The 23,124-nt window shown below is 49.1% G+C and overlaps 11 protein-coding genes across 11 annotated transcripts; 5 read left to right on the top strand and 6 right to left on the bottom strand.

Moving 5' to 3' along the window:
* Positions 1–140: 140 nt before the first annotated feature.
* On the bottom strand, positions 141–1,202 carry N7455_006340 (coiled-coil-helix-coiled-coil-helix domain-containing protein). The gene is made up of 4 exons (XM_040959230.2): positions 1,025–1,202; positions 720–947; positions 530–662; positions 141–421 (listed from the first exon to the last, which is right to left on the bottom strand). Exons 1-4 carry the CDS (start codon positions 1,042–1,044, stop codon positions 323–325), a joined length of 480 nt encoding a protein of 159 aa, XP_040810366.1. The 5' UTR covers positions 1,045–1,202; the 3' UTR covers positions 141–322.
* A 416-nt stretch (positions 1,203–1,618) lies between these two features.
* N7455_006339 (putative nucleoporin) lies at positions 1,619–3,289 on the top strand (the record flags this gene model as incomplete). The annotated part of the gene is made up of 3 exons (XM_040959277.2): positions 1,619–2,198; positions 2,256–2,908; positions 2,963–3,289. 3 exons carry the CDS (start codon positions 1,619–1,621, stop codon positions 3,059–3,061), a joined length of 1,332 nt encoding a protein of 443 aa, XP_040810374.2. The 3' UTR covers positions 3,062–3,289.
* A 786-nt stretch (positions 3,290–4,075) lies between these two features.
* Positions 4,076–4,936, bottom strand: N7455_006338 (uncharacterized protein). Its single transcript, XM_040959270.2, has 4 exons — positions 4,859–4,936; positions 4,762–4,793; positions 4,636–4,702; positions 4,076–4,533 (listed from the first exon to the last, which is right to left on the bottom strand). Exons 1-4 carry the CDS (start codon positions 4,869–4,871, stop codon positions 4,496–4,498), a joined length of 150 nt encoding a protein of 49 aa, XP_040810314.1. The 5' UTR covers positions 4,872–4,936; the 3' UTR covers positions 4,076–4,495.
* Positions 4,937–5,289: 353 nt separating this feature from the next.
* Positions 5,290–6,788, top strand: N7455_006337 (transcription factor SPN1; the record flags this gene model as incomplete). Its single annotated transcript, XM_040959242.2, has 4 exons — positions 5,290–5,797; positions 5,871–5,953; positions 6,010–6,488; positions 6,539–6,788. 4 exons carry the CDS (start codon positions 5,290–5,292, stop codon positions 6,786–6,788), a joined length of 1,320 nt encoding a protein of 439 aa, XP_040810344.2.
* Positions 6,789–7,229: 441 nt separating this feature from the next.
* N7455_006336 (HIG1 domain-containing protein) lies at positions 7,230–8,118 on the top strand (the record flags this gene model as incomplete). Its single annotated transcript, XM_040959268.2, has 2 exons — positions 7,230–7,270; positions 7,335–8,118. The coding sequence occupies 2 exons, from the start codon at positions 7,230–7,232 to the stop codon at positions 8,116–8,118; spliced, it is 825 nt and encodes a 274-aa protein (XP_040810299.2).
* A 495-nt stretch (positions 8,119–8,613) lies between these two features.
* Positions 8,614–10,112, bottom strand: N7455_006335 (DASH complex subunit ASK1; the record flags this gene model as incomplete). Its single annotated transcript, XM_040959219.2, has 4 exons — positions 8,614–8,750; positions 8,817–9,801; positions 9,854–9,960; positions 10,022–10,112. The coding sequence occupies 4 exons, from the start codon at positions 10,110–10,112 to the stop codon at positions 8,614–8,616; spliced, it is 1,320 nt and encodes a 439-aa protein (XP_040810311.2).
* Positions 10,113–10,307: 195 nt separating this feature from the next.
* Positions 10,308–11,573, top strand: N7455_006334 (uncharacterized protein). The gene is made up of 2 exons (XM_040959180.2): positions 10,308–10,395; positions 10,509–11,573. The coding sequence occupies exons 1-2, from the start codon at positions 10,374–10,376 to the stop codon at positions 11,438–11,440; spliced, it is 954 nt and encodes a 317-aa protein (XP_040810343.2). The 5' UTR covers positions 10,308–10,373; the 3' UTR covers positions 11,441–11,573.
* Positions 11,574–12,158: 585 nt separating this feature from the next.
* On the top strand, positions 12,159–16,086 carry kat1 (putative 3-ketoacyl-CoA ketothiolase (Kat1); the record flags this gene model as incomplete). The annotated part of the gene is made up of 11 exons (XM_065605328.1): positions 12,159–12,262; positions 12,321–12,450; positions 12,503–12,546; positions 12,605–12,710; positions 12,762–13,118; positions 13,183–13,261; positions 13,337–13,520; positions 13,572–13,681; positions 14,691–14,781; positions 14,836–15,016; positions 15,082–16,086. 11 exons carry the CDS (start codon positions 12,159–12,161, stop codon positions 16,084–16,086), a joined length of 2,391 nt encoding a protein of 796 aa, XP_065461182.1.
* A 161-nt stretch (positions 16,087–16,247) lies between these two features.
* N7455_006332 (putative zinc metalloproteinase) lies at positions 16,248–17,291 on the bottom strand (the record flags this gene model as incomplete). The annotated part of the gene is made up of 1 exon (XM_040959256.1): positions 16,248–17,291. The coding sequence occupies one exon, from the start codon at positions 17,289–17,291 to the stop codon at positions 16,248–16,250; it is 1,044 nt and encodes a 347-aa protein (XP_040810317.1).
* A 2,208-nt stretch (positions 17,292–19,499) lies between these two features.
* N7455_006331 (Rcat domain-containing protein) lies at positions 19,500–20,993 on the bottom strand (the record flags this gene model as incomplete). Its single annotated transcript, XM_065605327.1, is given in 3 exon segments — positions 19,500–19,545; positions 19,565–19,843; positions 19,913–20,993. 3 exon segments carry the CDS (start codon positions 20,884–20,886, stop codon positions 19,500–19,502), a joined length of 1,299 nt encoding a protein of 432 aa, XP_065461181.1. The 5' UTR covers positions 20,887–20,993.
* A 398-nt stretch (positions 20,994–21,391) lies between these two features.
* N7455_006330 (putative C6 transcription factor) lies at positions 21,392–22,856 on the bottom strand (the record flags this gene model as incomplete). The annotated part of the gene is made up of 2 exons (XM_040959214.2): positions 21,392–21,697; positions 21,753–22,856. The coding sequence occupies 2 exons, from the start codon at positions 22,854–22,856 to the stop codon at positions 21,392–21,394; spliced, it is 1,410 nt and encodes a 469-aa protein (XP_040810288.2).
* Positions 22,857–23,124: the final 268 nt, after the last annotated feature.

The raw sequence follows: 23,124 nt of genomic DNA, 5'->3' as shown, positions 1-23,124 counted from the left end.
GGTATTCGAGCTAGCGGGCAGCATTTGAGTCCGTACTACTACTAACTCAAAAGCATGCCATTGCAAACCGCAATGGGTTAGAAAACATGTCGCCCCATGCATGCTTTGTGAGCAAGGCAAGGGGGTTTGGAGACATTGAACAGAAAATCATGTAACCATTCATGATGCCAAGAGATATTTACACAAACATAGACCGGGTTTACGGTCGAGCATCCAAATAAAACAGTGATATAGAAAAAAGACAGTGCCAAGATTATGAGAGGGAAGGATGAGGGTGCAATCAGGGCGAGTCTAGAGAGGACAAAGTAAACCGGGAGAGTGTTTACCACTGAGGGCCGGGGTACTGTGCGTATTTTTGCTTGGGGCGCAAGTGGACAGGAACCTGGTTCTCGGGGGCGCCAGGGAGGGTCTTCTTCAAGCCCTAGAAGAAACAAGAAAAGTGTATGTTAGCTCTAGTCCGAGGGTGATAGCGGATGCGATGGACGCGAGGCGATTGAGATGATTTGAGGCAGGAGGAGATATGTCATACCAATTTGTCGAAGACACAGGTGTTAAGAGCCACCTCGGGCCTGCGGCACTCCCAAAGTTGGTGGTTGTTGTTCTCGAGACACTCCCAGTGGGCCTTGAACTGGTCAAAGCAGTGGGTGTTGATGTCCTTGATGCTGTGATGGGTCAATATCTTCTTATCAACTCAAGGGTAAACTGCAAAGGCAACATACACGCTAGCGGCACAGCGCGTCACCTTCCGGCCCTCCTTCAAGCAGTCGATCTCCCCGCGGCCATTGGCCTCGGCCTTGCACTTCATGAAGTCGTCATTGAAGGCCTTGCAGCGGTCTCCAATGAAGTAAGCTGCACTCATCAGGGGTGCAGATGTGGCACCGATCTCCTCCACCTTGGGAATGTGATCGGGCATAGGCGTGGTGTCCACCAGGACAGTCTGGTTGAAGCTGTGCGCGGAGGGATGGAGGTTAGCGTTTCACACGGAGCTCGACGGAGAGGAAGCAATTGTAATTAATGTACATACCGAGCATCTCTTTGGGCCATGGCGACGGTGGCTTGTCAGAACGACTGTGAGGGGAAGAGGTGCAATTGAGACGAGACTTGGAGATCGATAGTTGAGAGCTGCGGGTTGCAGTGGAATGAAATTTGGCTCGTCGGTGATTGGCTGGTTGAATGGTGCTTAGGTCAGCGTAACATGTTGCCCAGGTGCAGTGTTGGGCTACAGCATGAATGAGTGTTGCCTTTATTAATTAGATAGATCAATGAGAAAAAAGAAATAATCAGGACAATAACACAGAACAATAGATCAAAATCAACTTATTATTTATTCACATCTTCCATTCAAATATGCGCTTAAGCTGTTTGCGAACAATAGCCCATCACGTGACACAAACAATCGAGCTCCGGCTCTCATCTTTCTCGGCCTTCGAGCTCCATCGAGGAACCCCTCAGCTTTCTTCCCTTCGACTGTCAATCTCCAGTCCCTGGACTATGCGCCTTGGATTTGTTTCTATTTCTCCTCGGCGCTTTTAATCTGGCTGCGCCAGTGCTTTATTCATCCATTGACGCGCTCCATCTTTATCGTGGTTTTTTTTTTGTGCCTTTTTGATTGCCCATCATGTCTCTCTTTGGTGGAACCCAACCTCAGGCCAATTCATCCATGTTCGGCAACACTGCACCGAAGCCGTCTCTCTTTGGCGCCCCGGCAACCGCAGCCCAGCCTAGCACCAACACCAGCACACTGTTCGGCGGGCAGACTCAACAGCCAGCAACGACATCAACGGGAACAACCAGTGCATTTGGCGGAAGTGCGTTCGGCGCAAGTGCGGCACCTCAGCAGCCATCAGGATCGATGTTCGGAAATACGCAGAAGCCCCAGAATACCTTCGGTTCGGGTGCTTTTGGGCAGCCGCAGCCGCAGCCGCAGCAGCAACAGCAACAGCAAGGAAGCGCATTCGGCTCCTCGTTACAGAAACCGCAAGCTAGCCTCTTCTCTGGAGGCCAGCAGCAAACACAACAGCCAGGGGGTGGATTAGGAGGACTCGGAGGTCTGGGTTCCAACGCTCAACAACCAACAAATGCCTTGGGCCAGCAGCAATCGCAATTCGGCCAGAACACGATGACCACGCCACAGCCCCAACAGCAACAACCCTCTCTGTCGTCAAGCCTTTGGTCCCCTGGCCGTGCTATTACTGGGGGTGAGTCTATTGTATAATCTTCTACTGCGAAGCATTACTAACACGACTACTTTATAGTGCACCGAACTGTTCCTATGCAAGTAGCCATCATCAAGGATAAGTGGGATCCGCCCAGCCAAAGCTCACCATTCCGAGCCTATCTGTACAACAATGTCGGCGAGGAGGCCGCACCTTTCTACCAACCAGGCCCCGAGGACGACGAGTCAAAATGGGAGGAGGCTTTGCGCAAGCGACCGGGTCCAGGATATGTCCCTGTGCTTGTAAAGGGCTTCTGGGACCTCGGTAAGCGCGCACAGCGACAAAGGGACTTCCTCACTATGATGCAGTCGCGCCTGCACGAGATCAACAACTGCTTGACCGGGCTTCTCTCAAAGCATGACCTCAACCTTTCCGTCAAGATCGCTGACTGCCGGCGGAAACACATTATTTTGAGCAAACGATGCCTCTCTCTTGCTGCCAAGACACAGATCCTTCGCAACAGAGGATACGCCATGGATGAAGCGGAGGAGCAGTTGAAGAAAAAGCTTGTTGAGTTGGAACGTGCCGTTTTCGACCCGTCTCTGAGCGGCCGCGCCGAAGAAATCTGGGCCCGTATGTTGGCCATTCATGAACACTCCAAGCGACTGCAGGTGGAGATGGATCGCGCCGGGGTAAACGTGACACAAGCGGAGGATGACATTGATGAGCAGACACTGAAGACAGCAAAGAAGGTTTGTCACTCCCAAACTAGCACACCGGAAGAGCTCGCTAACCACATCTCCCAGATTCTGGACGATTACCACTCTCAGATTCAGCATCTCCAGAAGGAGATGGAGTCCATCAAGAAAGACTTCAACGAGGTGGAGAAAGCAATTGGGAATTGAGTACATTGCTCTATAACTTTCTATCTGCTATTTCGAATCTCAATTTCTTCACATGTTTGGACTTAATGTCTACGGCCATCGGGGTACCGGCGTTCTTGGGGATAAGGCCATTGTAATGCATAACTGAATACAAACTTCTTTGCTGAACACTCTACATTCCACTCCGGGTGTCTTTTTCGTGTCTCTCATCTTGCTTTCTGGAGCCTCTCTGTTGGTGCTGCCTCAAATTGATAGGGGCTGCTTTCTCTGTCGTATATTTACTACTGTTTTCTGCATGTCATGTTCCCTCAAAGTTAATTTCAACTCTGTATATTCCATGCCCTTTGGCGTTAGCTACCTGGAATTAGCTAACGTCCAGGGGCATTCTCTCATTTTTGCTCTTTCCACGTTGGGTTGGCCTGTCGATCGTTCTCGGTCTCGATTATTATTTCTTTTTTACTTGCTCTTTTACCTCAGTCTTTTGCTCCATCTCCATCCTCGTTTTTATTAGTAGAGCACAATCTTGTGAAACCGTTGCGTAATATACGTAGCAGAGTCCGGCCCGAATACAAGGGATGCTGGATCCATGCATATAGGTATTGCACCTTTCAAACCCAAGTTCTAGACAAGTTGTTCAACTACGGGCCGAATAAGGAGACCAATATACTTTGCCAACCCGAAGATACTCCGTGCTACATAGACTAAGCACATCTTCTAATGGTTACACAACTTCTTATATATCTGGTACCACCGAGTCTACTACTGTAAAACTAGCTACAGTTCAGTGATTGTACCTTCAAACGTACATAGTATGTTATGCAGAAATACCGAGATAAGCATTCATTGCGCTGATACGAGGGACAAACTTATATCATCTTCTTCGAGAGGCATATGGTATCGTTTATAGCTAGTCCCACCGAGATAACTCAACCCGTTTCGAAGTGGCCGATCCAAGTACAGGCTGTCATGCAAAGAGAGAACCGCAATAGATTGACAATGATACTGTGGCAGACTGAGTATGTGAAATAGTTTCATGCCAAATATAACACCAACTGCTCCTCCGCTCTGTCATGTTGACTCGTTACTGTTACCACAAGCTAGCAAGACCCAGATTCCTGTTTCTGTGGAACCGATATATTGCAATTTCTTATGTTGATTTGCTGTATATCCCATAAAACATAATTGACAACAAGCATATGCACAATAGTAATACACCACCCAACCGACACTACCCAACAGGCCCAAAAGGTATAGTAGATGAGCTTCAAGAGCTTTCCATAGATTAGATGTCCATGCTCGATCTTGACCAATTGCGGCTGGGGAAAAAAAGTTATGCCAGGGGGGAAAAATCAATTATCCAGTTCTCCTGCATGTCATCGCGAAATCATAACCAGCGATTCGTCGATTACAGTCCGGGAAGGGCAAGAAAGAGGAGCGGAAGACGGGTCAACCGGCTTAAAGGAACTTGCGGACGAAGTCAACGGCAAAGGGAGCTGTATGAGATGACCATGTTAGTTTTCGATCCACTGAAATCTTCTGACTCGTTTCGGGTTGTCTGCTTCTTCAAGGCTTTGTGGACCAGATACTTGACTTACACAGGTAGAGGAGGAAACCACCGGCAAGAGCCATCTGGACGGTCTGGCTGGCCTCGATCTCACCAGCCTGTAAAATATATTAGTATCAGACGCCACTTGAGACAGCGGTCATGGTGTGATGCTGACCTTGATCTCTTCCTTGGAGATCTGTTCTTGGCCTAAACAGAATCATATCGTCAGCTCGAGTTTGGTGGAGCAAAGAGGCATGGAACTGTGAGCATACCTGGGGCAAACATTTTGAGTGTGATGGAGAATTAAGAATGAAAGAGGGTTCAGATAATAGATGTTGTGAGAGTTGAGTGTTGCGAGGTCACCAAGTCGGACTGGAGAAATAAATCACGGGAGCACAGACCACCGCTCTCCTTCACTTCTTGAGGTTTTGCCTTCACTACCTCCCCTCTCACTATCCACTTGCATTCTATCGATTTAATTTTGAGAGAAGCTTGTGCTGTGCTTCTCCCTCTAACTCCTACCTCTACATCTCACCTGCATTGCTCAAACCTGCAGTGCACCGATTGATTTTGCGGAGCGGCATCGGGATCACTCAGGCAGATAACGTACCGTGACTTGTTTGCGATACCCCTAACTGATCTGTGCACCTTTGAATCTTTATTCTTAATCTATCCTATTACATTTGCTGCCATTTGAACCGCCATGTCTGCTTCACCGGACCACACGGCTGTCTCGCCCGCCGCCTCTCCGGAACCCGAGCGAGTCGCAACCCCGGTTGCTGGTGACGACAAAGAGGGCGAGAACTTCAATAACCCTACCGCCGAGGCCAAAGAACTCACCGAGGACGTGGATGACGAGCTACACGCCGCAGACGACGACGAAGATGATGATGACAAGCTTTCAGACGACGAGTCTCTTTTGTCCGAGGTTGACGAGGCACAATTTGACAACTTCGATCCAGAGAATGTTGACGTCGAGGACCGCCCACAACTTGCCATTGATGAAGATAACTTGAAACTCATTGGCCGTCACAAGCGCAAGCGCACCGAAGATGGCGAGAGCCGTCCGCGCAGGAAGGAAGGTCGCCGCGAGAAGAAGAGCCGTCGAGCTGACGAGGGAGGCGACGAAGGAGGCTCATCTCGCCGACGTGAGCGCAAGCAGCGCGAGGATAAGCCCGAGGTAGATGAGGAGACTCTTGACCCGGAGACCCGTATGTTCTGCTCTTTACTAGCACCTGGTTTTCCGCCCCACACAGTTTGTACTAACTGGGTTTCAATCATCAGGACGTCGCCGAGCCCTCGACCGTGCTATGGACGAGGCGATGAAGAAGCCGGCGAAGAGACGTTTCCGCAAGCAGGATGGCATTGTATGTGTTGCGCCTGGTGATACGTACTCACCTACGTTTACTGACTGTACCATTAGGATTTGGAATCTATGGCAGATGCTGAAATCGAGGATATGCGCAAGCGCATGACCCACGCAGCGCAAATGGATGCGATCAACCGCCAAGAAGGAAAACCAGCTATGCACAAGCTCAAGCTCCTCCCCGAAGTCATCATGCTCCTCAATCGCAACCAATACACCAGCGCCTTGGTCGACCCAGAGATCAACTTATTGGAAGCCGTTCGATTCTTCCTCGAGCCTCTCGACGATGGCGCAATGCCCGCATACAACATCCAGCGTGACCTATTGACCGCCATTACCAAGCTTCCTATCAACAAGGATGCTTTGATTGCCAGTGGCATTGGAAAAGTGGTTGTCTTCTACACTAAAAGCAAGCGCACCGAGCGTCGCATCAAGGAAATGGCAGAAAAATTGCTCGCGGAATGGACACGACCAATTCTCCAGCGCAGTGACGATTATTCGAAGCGCGTCTACCAGGAGGCCGATTATGATCCTACGTACGTTCATTGCTGCACAAGCCCCCTATCACCCACTAACACCCATATAGAAAGGTTGTCCGGCGTGCTCCTCCCACCGCTGAGGAGATTCAAGCCGAAGACCGCGCTCGCGAGATTCTCCCTCCCCGCCTTCTCAACCGTGCTCGTGTCGACCGTACGAATGTCAGTTACACTGTGGTTCCGCGCCAGACAGCTGTGCGCGAGACTCAGTTTGCGCGTCCCTTGGGTTCCAGTGGCGAGGACCGTTTCCGCAAGATGCAAGCCCGCCAGGCTGCGGCACGCAAGGCTTCTCGTCGGTAGATTCGGCACCTGTAAATTTTTCTTTTTCCAACCTGGCATCGGCCAGCTCCGTTACGTGAGATATTTTTTTTGCGGTGTTTGGGCGTTTCGGGATCAACCGGGGATTGAATAGGGATTTGGGAGTGTGTCACCTTCACATTCCGAGTGGAATAAGAGCAGAAACTTTATCAAATGCAAATTCATATGGAAACAATCAAAGTAAATGCAATTCAACTCCAAATATGTCAGCAATCTATAGACAAAAACCTCCAAACACCAAAAGTCGGCAAGTTAGTTCCGTGCAAGACCGAGAGATGGCCGGAGGCCAACGCCGGAAAAAGAGCAGATCCCGCGATCCCACGTCATGCGATCCGGCCTTTGCTTTTCTGGTTTTATATCGGACGTTTCACCCTCTTCCAAGCTTCTTTTATTTCAAGTTAAAGAAATACACTATCTCACACAATGAAGATTCTTACTAAAGAACAGGAAGAAGCTCACTACAGGTACGCAATGCCTACTGCACCCTCCAATTCCCATGATCAGCCCATACTGACGCAATCCCAATAGCTCCGTCCTCAAAGGCGGCACAGTCGGCGGCCTCCTCGGTCTCGCCGGCGGCCTAGCAGGAGTCCTACTTGCTTCACGTCGCTACCACACAATCCGCAACCTAACCCTACCGATGAAGGCCTTCCTGGTGACCTCCTCCGGTACATTCACCGGTATCATTGCGGCCGACCACGCCTCGCGCGAGTACGAGAACGAGCAAAATGCCGCATACAAATGGTACGAGAATCGCGAGGAGCGTCTCCACGCCGAACAGATTCGCGGTCTGAGCTTCACCGACCGCGCCGCTGCCTTCGCCCGCCGCGAGAAATACAAGATCATCACCGCCACCTGGGTTGCCTCGATGGTTGGCTCTTTCGCGCTGGTCAGTCGCATCCCTGGTCTCAGTGGACAGCAGAAGCTTGTCCAGGCTCGTGTGTATGCACAGGGTCTCACGCTGGGTGTGCTTTGTGCTTCTGCTGCTTTTGAGATCTCGGATCAGCGTCGTGGTCGGGGATTGCTTGACTCCAAGAAGAAGGCCGATGCGGCTAAGAATAAGGTTGAGCCTGTTGAGGAGGAGCAGCCTGTTCACCAGGGTGGAGCGCCTAACCAGGGCGATCTCTGGAAGGATATGGTTGCTGCTGAGGAGGAGCGCTTGAGCTCTAAGCACCAGTCTCTCTATGATCACCACGAGAAGCAGCAGGCTGCTGGTGCTGAAGCGAAGGAGGAGAAGTCTGAGGAGAGTGACGATGACTCCAAGACGGAGAATAAGGACACCGAGTCCAAGGACAACAAGAAGAGCTCCTAGATATAACTCCTTTCGTTCTTGTCCACCCCCCACAACCGACCGCCATTGATCGAAGTCCGTTGCAGAGACATCACTGCCCACTTTCTTTCTATTTTCTCTTGAGAGCCCGAATTCTCTGTTGGATAACGATGACAGACGGGACAGGGCGGTGATGTTGCTTGCTTGGCCTTCATCGCCCGTACATATCCTACGATTTCTTAAGCGTTCTTCTTGTTCATGTCTCAAGGGTTCTCTCTGTCCCCAAAAGTGACATTTGTTTACTGTGTCTACGTGTATGATAATACTATAGGCTGTGTCCTCTCTATCTCTTTTTCTCTCCTCTTTAATGGAAATGAATCTATTAAAATACTGTCATTTGATAATGACGTCATAGTAGTATTCGGGTATTTGGGTGTTGTGATATGGGCAATTCCGCACGTAATGCATAGGAAAATGAAATGCCAGCTAGATCAACAATAAGAACCTGTTTTCAGCCTTATTTATTTGATTGCCAACTTAGAATGTTTCATCTTCCAGGCGCTCCATACGGCTGATCACACTTGGACTTTGGTCGTCGCCAAAGTCATCTGTAATGTCCCCAGCTCCAGCCGTAGCCAGCAAATCGGTCACGATGCGCTTAGAAGCCTCTCTTGCTATCAAGGCGAAGAAAGTTAGCATGAATGTAGTATTAAAAAGAAAACAAATGGAACAAGTCTTACCAGGCGTCCTCATCAGCCGGCTTTGCGGAATGTGGAATTGCATTGTCTTAGGAGGACTCGGCCCAAGATCCTCATCATCATCGTAATCCAGATCGTCGTCGCTATCCCACATAGCCGACTTACCCGCAGGCTTCTTAGCAGGTGTCAAAACACTCATGCCAGGCCTGGGGATACCGCGCATGCGATTGCTGCTAGTCCGTCGCTTGCGGTTCGTGCCTGGTGTATCGTTGACACCTTTGATGGGTGACGAGAAAATCTCCGAGTGGAGTTGTGGTGCCTCTGGTTCTGGACTGGAAATCGGCGAGTCGTCATATCCATACTTGGAGGTAGACTCGGCGGGCTTTGGGGTGATATTGAACTTTGGTCGAGTGTTCGTACCGCCGCCCACGTCGCGGAATCCCTTTCTGAGCGGCGTGGCTTGCACCCGGTATGTCTTGTCGAGCATTTGGTGCAGTACCGGGTCTGAAGTCTTCTGGTATCGACGGTCTTGGGTGGATGGCTGCGACGCGGGCGGGAGGAATGGTGAGGACATCGGGGTTGTGGCGGAGACGCCGCGTGGGAAGAAGAGCTGGCGGCCTGGTGTGGACGGGAGGGTCGAAGAGTCTGGGAGGTCGAATGGGGGTTCGGATTCGTTGACTTGTCTTCTTAGGTTCTCGTATGAGGACGAGTACTCCATTGAGGAGGTTGTCATGTCTTCCTCGACCTGCTGGTGATGGTGGCCTGGCGCACGCGGAGTGCTGTGGGAAGAGATTGCGAGATCTGTTAGATCAAGGTCGTCTACTTGGTCGCGACTGGGTGTTTCGTGACGATGGGAAGAGGGCGTCTCGTGGGACATGGTATCGTCGAGGCTGGTGCTTTGGGTTATGTCGGCGGACAAGTCTTCCTCCGTGGCTGTTGGGTCTTGCGTCGTTTCTTCGTCGGTGTTTCTTTCTTCATAGCCGGATAGAGATACATTGGCACTCGCTTCGAAGAATTGCTTCCAGAACTATATGGAGTTAACAAAGCTGTTTATGGCTGTATATGCTGGTGGTGCTGACCTTGGAACCTTCCCAGACATCTCGGGAATGCTCGGTATACTGCTCTACCAGAGGCAATATACTCGTAGTTACTATCCGATGAGCTTGGCTGAAATTGTGGTCGATCTCTGCATGGATATATGACGATGAGCGGACTGCTGGACTGTTTTGTTTACTTTTTTACCTTACCTTGCATTGTAAGGGTGATGGACTGCTCCAATTTCTCAAGCTCCTCGGTGAGGGACAATGGCCGTTGGGCCTGCGAAGGTTGGCGAGACATGATGGTATCACTCAAGTTCAATTGTACAATTGAGTCAAAAGATGAGAGCTTGCAATCACGTCCATCACTTTGACGCGCGGGGAACTTTGCCCAAAGCGGTGTGTATTTAGGGCCGGTGATAAGGGCTTGGCGGGTCACATGCATCGATGTAAGGATAAGGTGCAGGCATCACCGAATCATCTTGTCCCGCTCCATAGATGACGAAGGTGAGTAGTGAAACCATTTGGAAAGAAAGACACAAGTACAACATTCAGGTCCACCATGCCAGCACCACTTGCAAAAGGTATGGTCTTCTAGTTCCCTTGAACCTCTACATTCTTCCCGGATCATCCGGGCGGTGTACTCGGTCTTATCAGTTCCCCACTATGTTGAGGATGAGGCTGACCTCTCATGCAGGAATCATCATTACTGTTTCTGTGCTTGTAGCAGCCGGAATCGCCGTGTATGAATCGCCGCAGTTTCAACAATGGGTGACCACCTCGCGGCGCAAGATCGCCGTAGCTCTGCACAACCTCGGCGATGAGATCCAACCTCAAGACATAGCGGCGAGGCAAGACATTTCTATGACCGAGGAGACTGGCGAAATTGCCGAAGAACGCAGACGGATTGCTCGTGCGGAGATTATGCGACGAGGAACGCTCCTTGAATCACGACGAAAGACCAGTCAGCCCAGCCAGCCTCATAATAGCTTTGATACTCTTGTCGACGAGGAGGGCAACCTACGTAAACAAAAAGACGACGAATACGATGTTCAAAACAACGAAGAATTTACTGCTAACTCTACGGGAATGGACTTGGGCACTTCGGAGCCTCTCCGGCGAGGTGCCAAGCAAATCGAGGCCGAGTCTTCGACTACGCTGGGTCGGAATCAGCTTCATGTCGACATCCCCTCGTACGCTCCCTCGAATCACCGTTCGGAATCTATTGTTCAGTTCACGCCTCGGTCTGAAGTACCCGAGGGGAATACCTTACTTGATCCATTTTCTCCCAACTCTCCCTTGTCTGTATCTGGCTCCAGCCACACAGAGGACCACGAGCAGGTATATTATGCGCACCCTGATGCGCCAAGCAACGAAACCTATGAACACGATCATCTCGCTGAGCTAGATGGTTTCGGCCATGAGAGTGTCCAGTCTCACCATGATATTTCGGCCGCCCCTTCTACCACCGGAAGCTTCAGCCATGTCGGAGGATTCGAGGATGGAACGTCAGATGACACTCTAAGTGACTTTGATGGGCGATCTGTTGGTGGTCTGGCTACTCCGGCATGGTCTGATGTGGGTAGTGTAATTAGCAACGAGGATTCTGGACACCATCAGTTACTCTGATCCGCTCAGAACATCATGGATAACGGATATGGATGAATGGGTGGACTTTACTGGCTCGGGAAACTTTCTGTTATGGTGTTTGGAGTTTGGCTTTAGGTTTGGGCTTGGCTGCGACTTTGTGGTACAATGAGATTATGATCTAATTGAAATACCAAGGGTTTGGTTTCATTACTTGCAATACTTCTAGAAAAGACTGCTGCAATGTAACCCTCCGACAATGCTTTATATGCGAATGGCATTGTCAATTTACACCGACCATGTTAAAGGAAGCTCAAAGGCAAAGATCGGGCTTTATCCCCCCCCCCCCCATTCAATCTCCTGGAACGTGATTGACGCAATTGCGAAAGAGAATCTACATTGATAGGAATCAAGCTAAGTGACGTCCACTACTTGTATATATATACCTTAACTGGCTCAACATACTGTGGAGAGGGATCGGCTGATAAGGCCTTATTTGGATCGGCTATAATAACCGGCTCAATCCGTGCACATCCATGGTATGTGGAAATCAAAAAATCAAGATATACAATCGGCCAAATGGCCAACCACATGGGCATATCCACGTGTATGACGTAACCACAACATGGCCTAGGCCTGGGTAGAACAACCTTGGAACCTTGGAAGGCACCTAATTATAGTATATCGGGGATCCATTGTCCCCCATTCTTCTACTATTCTGGCAGTTCACCCCTTCTTCAACATATGCGCTGTTGGAATCATGGCTACATTCGTCACACATAAGATCATGGGCACTGCTCTTCAAACTACCGAGAGGTATACAGACTTACAAGCACGAAGTGTGGGTGCCTTTGGAGTGATCTGGTATATCCCCTCATATGTATTCTCTTCGTACTGTAAGACCACTAACAGCCAGTATCAGCTCAGCGCATGATTCAAAGGCCAACCGAACGGTTGCTATAAAGAAAATAGGGAATCCTTTTGATGGCGCTGCCCGGGTCAAGCGCACGTATCGCGAGGTTCATTTGATGAACCATCTAAAACATGATAATGCATGTGCGGAAAAAGAGATAAAGTATGAACGTGAATACTAACCGCCTACAGTTAATCAACATCACAGATATCTTCATCTCACCAGCGGAAGATCTGTACGTGAATCACTTCTTTATTTTCGGATTCAATTATACTAAACGGTTGGCAATACAGTTATCTTGTGATGGACTGTTGCATGACAGACCTTCACGAATTGATCCAATCAAGATCGAAGCCATTGGATAACAAGTTCATCCAGTTCTTCACTTACCAACTGCTGGTATGTGTGCCCGAGTGACCTGGAAAATGCCAGTGTGACTGACTATACCAGCGAGGATTAAAATTCATCCATTCTGCTGGTGTGATCCATCGTGATCTCAAACCTAGCAACATTCTGATCAAAGAAAACTGCGACTTGAAGATTTGTGACTTTGGTCTAGCTCGAGAACAAGATCATCAGATGACTGGCTATGTCTCCACACGATACTACCGAGCTCCAGAAATCATGTTGACTTGGCAAAGATACAGCTATGCAGTGGATATCTGGAGCACTGGTTGCATTCTGGCAGAGATGCTCCTAGGGAAAGTCCTCTTACCGGGCACAGACAATGTGCATCATTTCAAACTGATCACTGAGATGTTTGGGAAACCACCCAAAGAGATCATGGAGGCCGTGTACAGTGACATTGTATGACTAAATTCTGCGCGGTTCAGTTAGATATGGAAGAGAAGATGCTGACTACAAGTTCTAGACGATGAATTTTGTGAACTCGCTACCTGAAGCAGAATCCAAGTCACTTAGAGCTACCCTAGGAGATGTTGACTCTGAAGGTATGCCCATCAAAATCTTCATTGACATCAAGTTGCTTCTGATTTATCTACATCTGATGGTACTGACTTTGCTAGCCATTGATCTCTTGGAGAAAATGCTTGATATAGACCCAGAGAAGAGAACCACAGCGGCGGATGCCCTGACCCATCCACATGTTTCGACCTATTCGGACTTAAATGACGAACCCGAGTGTGACAAACAAATTGACTGGTCTTTATTAGATTCAGAAATGACAACGGATCAATGGAAGACCAAAATGTATGTATTTTCCCAGTCTGCGGCGTATTCATTCGAGCTTATCATTTGAAGGTATTTCGAGATTTTGAATTATCACACTGGTTCTTACAACTGGGAAGACACTGACCCCAAAGCCCATGAGGGAAGATTTGAGGATTGGATGCGCAGAGAGATAATGGTGGGTACATATTAGTGATACTTAGGAAGCTATTTCTTATCATTCTATATAACAATGCATTAATTTATCATTTGAGCATAATTGTTGAGCTAGCTATCGCTCCAGTGTACATACATATACTATCGGCACATCAGTAGGACTGATGATAATTAACCTGAGCGACGACGCCTCGACCGAACAAGCAGCAGACTGTATCACACCCAAGCACGGACAACTCGACGTACTCGAGCACAATCACAGAGGCGTTGAAACGCCCTCTTACGAAAGAAGCTACCTCACCTGCTCTACTTGTCTTTGTCTCTTCCTACACTAAGTCTCTTAGCCTGCAGAGTGATATGGCATCCGAAATGTGACTGAAACCCCTAGTTCCAACCAGGTCGCTATCAGATTTTCGTACGGTATTGAAAGGCCTGCATGTGAGTCTGCCACGGACATCGTGCATTTGAATACTTCGATAAGGAGTGTGAGACTTATTCTCATAAGAATGAGGTAGTCCTATCCATAAAATAGGAAATGAATGATTTATTCCAAGATTCAACGCGATTGACACTTGACAACCCGACAGTTACCTAGGCATCTCGAAAGGACAAGTCCATAGAACTAGAAATAGCCTAGTTGATGTACTAGGTACTTCTTGCAGAGAGGGATGATACGCTAAATTAGAAGTACCTGGTACCTACCGACCGGATAACCTGATAGGCGAAATGAACCTCGGCAGTTTCGGTCGAAGCGGAGATCTTCTCTTCTCCCCATACTTCTTTTATTAACTCCTCACCACCTCTTCCTTTTTTGCTTATTTTGTTTCTTGTCACTCTCCTACTTCTGTACAATTTGTAAGTTCTTCTGCCCCTAGTGCTTGATTTATTTGTTTTCACTTTCCTTGCCCAAATCTCCGCACATGGAAGCTTCCCCGCATTAACACCGAAAACTTCCATGCCAATAGTCGGCATCTTGAACAAAGATAAGCTGAAGAAGCGAATAAGAGCAGAAAGCTGACTATATAATCTGTGCAGTCTCTCCACCTTCATACATCATGGCCGCAGATCGTCTAAGCTCGCTCCTGAGCCACCTCAAGCCCGGCGCCACCAACGGCCTCGCTGCTATGTAAGTCCTCAGAGGAGCCTATTTGTGCTTTATGGGTTTAACAAGCGAACGTAGTACACAAAAGAACCCCGACGATGTGGTCATCACCCTAGCAATCCGTACACCCCTGACCAAGGCGCGTAAGGGCGGATTCAAGGACACAGAATTGGACTACATGCTCTATGCCCTGTTGAAGGAGACTCTGGCCAAGTCACAGATTGACCCTGCTCTGATCGAGGATGTCTGCCTCGGAAACGTATGTTTAATCTCTTTCCCCTACTCTACAAATCCATAGATGGGATATTCTAACCCTAAGGACAGGTCAACGAAGTCAAAGCCGCCTACATGGTCCGCGCCGCAGCTCTTGCCGCCGGCATCCCCCACACCGCCGGTGCCTCAACAGTGAACCGCTTCTGCTCATCTGGACTGAAGGCCGTACAGGATATCGCGAACCAGATCCAGTTGGGAGCCATCGACATCGGTGTCGCTATGGGTGCCGAGCTGATGTCTGCCGCTGGCGACCGACTGGAGAAGCCATTCAACGAGGAGGTCCTGCGCAACCAGGAAGCCACCGACTGCATGCAGCCCATGGGTCAGACTTCCGAGAACATCGGCAAGGACTTCGATATCCCCCGCGAACAGCAGGACCGATATGCTGCTGAGTCGTTCCGTCGTGCTGAGTTTGCCCAGAAGAATGGCTGGCTCGATGACGAGATTGCTCCTATCGCCGTCAAGGTTAAGGACCCCAAGACTGGCGAGGTTAAGGAGGTGACTCTGTCCCGTGATGATGGGATTCGTCCCGGTACGACTTTCGAGTCGCTTTCCAAGATTCGCCCTGCGTTCCCCCAGTTCGGTGACAAGTCTACTGGTGGAAACTCCAGCCAGGTTACCGATGGTGCCGCTTCTGTTCTGCTCATGCGCCGCTCCAAGGCTATTGAGCTGAACCAGCCTATCCTTGCTAAGTTCTGCGGCGCTACCGTTGCCGGTGTGCCCCCTCGCGTTATGGGTATCGGCCCAACTGCCGCTATCCCCAAGCTGCTGAGCAAGTTCCAGCTTGATAAGAATGATATCGATATCTACGAGATCAACGAGGCTTTCGCCTCCATGGCGGTCTACTGTGTTAAGAACCTTGGTCTTGACCACGCTAAGGTCAACCCTCGTGGCGGTGCTATTGCCATTGGTCACCCGCTCGGCGCAACAGGTGCGCGTCAAATCGCGACCATTCTGAGCGAGGCTCGCCGGACAAAGAGTAAGGTTTTGGTCACTTCCATGTGTATTGGAACTGGACAGGGTATGGCCGGTCTCTTTGTCAACGAGCAGTTGTAAATATCCCGAGATAGTCTAATTAGATGACAAAAATATATCATCTGCAATGTACAGAAATGAGTTAATTACAAACGAATAGTATGGTATCAGAGGCTGTATAGGCCCAAAGCAAGAACTCATAAATCATGAAAAAGATAGTGCACCAATGATCAGCCATTATATCACTTAGCATCATCTTGCTTCCCGGCTTGACTCTCCCTCTTCATCCTCTCCTCCGCAGCCCGCGCCATGATTTCCCTGCGAGAAAGCGTCCCACCAGAAGCGCCATCTCCACCACGACCTCCAGTCGAGTCACCTTGTAATCCACCGAGAACAAACTCCCCACCGGTCCACCCACACTCATCAAACTCCTCCGCACCCTGAACGTTATCCCAATCACCAGGATTATAAAACTCCTGGCTAGACAACTGATTCCCACCAGACTTCCAATCGGCACGCTCAACCTCCTTCTCGATCTGCGACGTCAAATCCCAGAAGTCGCGGTCATGAGGCCCGAACACGCAATGCGCAAGCTCATGACAAAGCGTCTTTCGAATAGTACGGTAATCACGGTATCCGTCATAGGCGTCCGTTCGCAAACGCAACTCAATCACCTCGCCTTTATTCCGGTTCAGACCTAGCGTCCGCGACTCGCTCGTCGTGTGTTCTGCAGGGTTCATTTCCGTCAAGAGCGGTACGGAGAACTTGTGTTTAGTCATGGCGGCGCGGATACCTGGGTCATCTCGGAGACGTTTCAGGAAGTCGAGAGAGCGGTCTGGGTTGGGGAGGTAGGATAGTGGGAGGAGACGGTGGAAGGTGTAGTTGTTGGCTGAGGATGAGATGGTGTGGATGCCGCCGCTACGGCTGGAGGAAGGTGTTTGTTTGTTGCGTCTTGCGGCACTTAGGGCGGCAGCTCGTGATTCTTGTCGTCGCTGTTCGCTGGCGGATTGTTCGTGCAGATCGGCGATTGCTTTGGCGGGGGTGCCCAGGAGGGTGATCTTGAATTTCGGGGAGGATGTTTGGAGAATTGCGGAGAGGAGAGTTGGTGGGAAAGGTGCTTTCTGCATTCCTGGCTTTGGGGCTATGAGGAGCTTTTGATTGTCGATGGGGATGTTCAGCACGCGCTCTATCTCGGAGGAGAGGTCTTGTAGTGTTGCTGAGGCGGAAACTTGGATGATATGCGCGGTCCCATGGTGGTGGACGGTTAGCTCTTTTGGGGAGTCCATTGTATCGTCTTTAGGTAGGCGATTGTAGAGAAAGAGCGCGTGAGGAAAGAACTCGCGACAAGACAAAAACCACTTATATGACCCGAATAGGCAGGCGCTGGCGAATTCGAACTGGTTCCACGGGGATAGGTTTTGTCAGCACGGAGATAAGCTGGAGCCGGGGCTAACACGTGATATTAAAATCCATGGGAATTGGTGCCTCAGGCAGTAAGGCAATTACGCCATGTCGGTGGATGCCAGGGTCCTTGGAATCAACGGGGTTCAAATCTCTATATTTCTATATCGGCTCTGCTAACAATTATTATGTATATGGAGCCTCGATTACAAAACATAAATTACAAAACATGTTGGATCAATAAATCCTCCAGGCTGCCAGTCTTGCACGGACACGCCACGCCCAAGGCAATGCAAAGGCCATGCAGACCACCACGAAATATTATCCGGCATGGGAAGCTGCATATGCCCAAACAGAGTGTAGAGACATGTTGAACAATTCTAGGGGCTATCTAGGGGCACAAACCCTTTGGTTCCACACGTGTTCTGTGTATAGAGGAAGCATAAGCCTACCCATCTTTTGGTACTCCGTAGTTGAATATTAGACACAACCCATTAAATACTAGTCCAATCTGACTACTGGCACACTCCTTTACTTAATAATAAACAAAGAGTCGATTAATACACCTACGGCCGACCAAATGTGTCACCTGGGACATAATCTCTCGCTAGATATGGCCTTCTTAAAGCTATCGAGTACTGCAATATGCCGACGGTTTCAGGTGAAACTAGGACAAACATACAAACAGGCCAAATCAGCAACTTGACCACGCAGACACCCACAAAATACGAATGGCAATCTCTGCGGACAGCGATGATTCAGGACTCCGACCCCTATAAGATCCCCCATCTTTCCATAGCTTTGAACATCAGATTTTATCCTTCCTTTCTGGTTTACAAATAGGATCCGTACTTGACCTTCCACATTTCTACCCCATTCTGCACTTGCTTCTAGTACCTCACATAACCCCCGAAACACCGAAAGAAAGAAAAGGCAAATACTGCTACACATATAAGACCAAGGGCCTGCGTGCAGTGTTGACTAAAATTCGGAAACGACTCGCCTACCCTGCATTGAAAAAGTTGATGGACGGTCTCGGCCAGAGCCAATAGCGGCTGTGAAGGTTCTGTCTAACATGGCAATGGCATGTGAGTCAACGGACGTATCTGACGTTACATGCAAGCCCCCGAGACCGAGTGTCTCATTGCATCCCTCTGTAGAAATCATGGCTGTCCTTAATCATACAAGCAACGTTCGGCTATCCGTCTATGCCACATTAAGTATTGGGACCGTCCCTCACGGCGTGTGGTTGCCAAAATGATGTTTCCAGTGACCCTACGCAGGCGGTGACGACTCTGATGATTAATGTGGCCTACGACGGATAGCCGTAGCGTTGCTTGTGTGATTAAGGCCAGTGATGATTTCTTCGAAGGAGAGTAATGAGATACTCAGACTCGGGAGTATCTACGCGATGCCGGATATTTCCATGCAACTGTGATTACTGATGAATGCTGCAAAGGGATGGTAGAACCAGGGCGTAGGCAACCAAGCCGTACAGTAGCGCCCAAGGAAGCCTGGGGATGTCGTTGTGATTCGGTTCTGTGTTGACTAAAACAAGACAAGAGAAGGTTGCCGAGGATCGTTGGATGATAATTATAGGTGCTAGTTCGCATTACCATGACCGTTTGAAGTCCATCGATCTTCATGAATTTGACAGCTTGGTTGCGACTGGACCCTCTTACATAGTTGATTCTGGGTAGGATAGCGTACGACTTGAAGGTACACACTAATAAACTGACAAGATAATTTATTGAAAACTGCAAAAAGTCTGTACATAACAAACCTTTAAGTGAATATTATCTCCGCTGGTCGCCTAAACTGCGAGTAGAATATCCTTCCTTAACGTAACATTAGATGCATGATTTGCTTAAGGAGCACTAAGACTCGAAGAGAAATCCAAAGAAGTCAAGAGTCGCCCTTCCACTGGCACCACGTAAACTTTGTATGAATGAATGAATGAATGAATGAATCCGAAACCCCGTCACCAGAAACCACGGCAAACATATGTCTTCCAGCTGTCCTTCGGCTGTCTACTCAGCCTCTTCCTGTAGCGTAGCAGGCTTGCAGACAAGAAGCAAGGGCAGAGAACTACCTCAATCTGTGTCTTCGGCACCGGTTACAGGCCCGCATCCGACAACCCTTACACATAAAAATGTACTCAGGCAGTTGGTGGTTACCGACCTCGCACTGCAAACTTCCAGTGTTACGCCAAACCCATTGTGAGTTCCTGTGATGCTCGCATCCGTTGTCTTCGTGTTGCCGCAGGTCCTCGACTATCTGGTTGAATGCGTTTTGGCGGACATGGATATTGGCATTGGCCGGAACCTCCTCATCTACCGCTTGGATGGCCATTTCCTCAAGCCTGTGCTCGTGCCAGAGCGGGCACTGGCATGATTTCCAAACCGAACCACACACATAGCAAAATTCGCGCCCGCAGCTGCCAATAATTAGTTTTTCTTCATGTACTATAATATGTATGTTGTTGTAAGAGAAATTGCTTGCTTACCGACAGGTCATATGATTGCAACCGTGGCGGAGCTCTACCATAGTCCGGCAGTTGAAGCATCGCTTCCATTTCGCGGCATCGGCCATTTCCAGTACAGCATGAAGAGGCTCATCCATTGGGCAATCGACACGAGGATGGGCGAGGGAGCGGCATGGGACATGAGTTTGCCGATGACACTCGGGGCAAGTGCCGTGCTCGTGTTGAATGGCAAACGGAGGAATGAACTTTGAACATGTTGGCTCAGCGCAGTAGAGACGATCCTTCGCGGTCCATTCGAGGGCTCTTTCACTGAAGCGTCGAAGCTCGTCATAGCTAAGGATTCTCAAGGCAACTCCAGGTGGAATAACATTTCCACAACAACGAGGTGGGTACAACTCCTCGTCTTTGATGGCACCGAGGAACATCTGTCTCGTGCAGTCGCGGCAAAACTCGTGGCCGCACGAACCCTTGAACATAATGTCATTGACTTTTGTAAAGCAGGACACACACTCTCTCATAAGGTTGCTTGTTCGGGGTGGATGTATGCGTGAGGGACCTTCTCCGTTGTTAGATGCTTTGTCACTCAGAGTCATCCGGCCCATGAGATCCCCCATGACAATGGAAACGGCGTCGTCATCGTCGTCTGGCGATGTGATCTCGGTTATCACCGAGGGATTTGAAATGTGATTGGAGGTCCGGGTCCCATTATTCAGAGAGAGGGCGAATTGGCGGTCCTGATTGGCAACTCTTTCCTGATGTTGGAGAGTTGCCAATATTTTTTGGTCGGTGACAATTGCGGTAGTCGTGCTAATCGCCAATATCTCGTCCTCGATGGAAATCTGCGTGGTTCGAATATCCTCCCTCAAGCACGCGATGGCAATTTCAAGGTCCGTTTCCTTTCCTGCCGCCTGTTTTCCTTTCTGCCTGTTCTCGAGATCATCCAGATCCTCAAGAAGAAGCTGAAGGATTATTCTTTTGTCTTGATCTTGCTCCATCCTGAGCGACAGAGTAGAACTTGAAGGTGTGGTACAATGTAAGGAGAAATGTCTGACTGATCAAAAGGGGTATGGGGGAAGAGGGGGAAGGATGAAAAAGAAAGAGGGAGACTGGAGTCAACCGGAGAGAGTAGAAGGAATAAGGAAGATTGATTCTTCAGAATTCTGGTAAGACATAGTCACGCGAGGCATTTAGAGTGCCCAGAGTGGTCAACACGTAACACTCAAACGGTGACGGTGCTTTTTCGAGATTACATATGATTATCAAACTTTGCTTCTCATGTTTGATGCGGTAAGCCGTCCATTTGGATAGGGCTATTTCTACGACTTCACTACAGACAAACACCACATTGGTCATTGATCTCTGCCTCATCTCCTCCCACCCGATACTTACCATTATGTCTATGATTGCTACGCTTCCCATAATAGCTGGTCCTTGGCATAGTGTTAATGGAACTAGATTAAGGTGGCATAGTTCGGGTTATTTATGTTTCTTATGGAATGATCATTCAAGCAACCAGTCAATCGCATGATTGACAAGACCCTCGCTGGTTACTTGTTGATCATATAGCAAATCGGATAGATCATTCACCTCAAGACCAGTCTCTACGTCAGACACGTGAGAGTCTGCAGATACACTGCGCGCTGTGGTACTCTCTGGACCCAACCCAGAGGGCTGAAACGTGGCTGTTTGGCGCTCGGAGAGATAGGAAGAGTGCTCGGTCAGAAAACGGGCCATCCAGTTATCCAGCGCAAATGGGTCTGATATGGAATCCCGGCAGCAATTCTGGAACTCGCGAAGCCGTGCCACCTATTAATGTGGTTAGTTGTACTTTTATGGAATAAGCTGAAGATAAAAGTCTTACGGAATGATCGACCACGGGCCAATATGATTTGATATCCATTAAGTATTTGAAGTTCAGGAGTAGCCATTGTCGTGCGATGGAAAGCGATTCGGGGTTATCACCGAAGAGTAGAGTATGAAGGTGAACACATGAGCTGATCACAGCGATATGCCCATATATGAAACAATTCAAATCGCAATCTTCGATGTCTGTGCTATGCTGTAAAATTTCTGATACGATATTTGCACTTCGTTTGCATTGAGCGAAGCTCTCTGCAAGCTTTATGGTATATTTATCCCTGTGTGCGTCGAGAAAGGGGAAAAAGAGCATTTGGCGAAAGTGGTGGTAGCCAATATGCATTGCCAGGAATGTCCGACCAAGCCGTTGCTTCACAGAGCACATAATGTTTTCCGTGGTATAGGTTAGACTCGAGGGTAGAGTTTCCTCCCATTGATCAAGACGGCCTTCCAGTATAGCCGCCTCCTGGCAATAATTATCGAAACTAACCAACCCTCGACTCAACCGTTGCAGGAGCAGGCTAGTCTTATTGAATATGTCAAGTGTCTTTGCCATAAGAGCCCACATATTGTATGTGGATGGAGGAAAAAGTGATGTTCCTTGTACCAGTTCTGGGTCGAGACTTTGGAATGCCACATCGTCAAATTCGAGAATTTTGACTTGTGGGCCGTGATTCAATGATACAGGTTCGATTGATACATCCGTTGCTGACCAAGCACTGCCAATATTCACGGAAAGCAATGTGCGACGATATTCTTCCTGGCATAGGGGACTGCAATCCTGGGGCACAGCCCAGAGCGACAAGGTTTCTGCGTGTAACCTAGCGATACCAATATACACGTGCTTTGCTTTCGTGTCACCTTCTCCGCCGTAGAAGTAGCCAATCAAGATCAGGCCTTGCACTGATTCCAGGCTTGGGGTGATGATAGCCTGTTGAGCGAGATTCACAGCTTCGGAGATATAAATCTTTCCCCGCGAGCCGCGGGGGATTCCATGAAATACGGGGTTGTCAGAAAACCTAGCAGCGAGTGCACACATAGCATAAACATGCATCATGGAAGCTGTGCCCTCATCAAATTGCTGCATAAACCTTGCTTCATGGATCATGGTATGAATGACATTGTGGATGAAACGAAAGTAAAGGCGAACCAGATCATGAAATATCTCCCGAGTGGTTTGGAGAGCCGTCTCTTGGGGACCATTTGAAGGGCTGGAGACAACACAAGGATTGTCGAGACCGCATGAAATGGAGAGAGACCGGCATAATTTGCAACCACGCCCGTCACCTACTGGACTGCACCGTCTTTTGCGTACGCTGAAATTTTATATTTAGCCGAAATCATGTCGATCATAGACGAGCCAAAACCTACCGGCA

The sequence above is a fragment of the Penicillium solitum genome, assembly GCF_028829755.1.
Source record: "Penicillium solitum strain IBT 25940 chromosome Unknown utg000004l_segment0_segment0, whole genome shotgun sequence".
Taxonomy (NCBI): domain Eukaryota; kingdom Fungi; phylum Ascomycota; class Eurotiomycetes; order Eurotiales; family Aspergillaceae; genus Penicillium; species Penicillium solitum.
This window is presented reverse-complemented; position numbering and strand designations above follow the sequence as displayed.

Excerpts from the sequence above, each read along its gene's own strand:
- N7455_006340 (XM_040959230.2), bottom strand. The coding sequence starts at position 1,044 with ATGGCCCAAAGAGATGCTCG. Across the intron at positions 948-1,024 it reads ATGGCCCAAAGAGATGCTCG|CTTCAACCAGACTGTCCTGG; the intron begins GTATGTACATTA and ends CTCCGCGCACAG. Across the intron at positions 663-719 it reads ACGCGCTGTGCCGCTAGCGT|CATCAAGGACATCAACACCC; the intron begins GTATGTTGCCTT and ends GACCCATCACAG.
- N7455_006338 (XM_040959270.2), bottom strand. Across the intron at positions 4,703-4,761 it reads TCTCCAAGGAAGAGATCAAG|GCTGGTGAGATCGAGGCCAG; the intron begins GTCAGCATCACA and ends TATATTTTACAG. Across the intron at positions 4,534-4,635 it reads TGGTTTCCTCCTCTACCTGT|CTCCCTTTGCCGTTGACTTC; the intron begins GTAAGTCAAGTA and ends CATCTCATACAG.
- N7455_006334 (XM_040959180.2), top strand. The coding sequence starts at position 10,374 with ATGCCAGCACCACTTGCAAAAG. Across the intron at positions 10,396-10,508 it reads GCCAGCACCACTTGCAAAAG|GAATCATCATTACTGTTTCT; the intron begins GTATGGTCTTCT and ends CCTCTCATGCAG.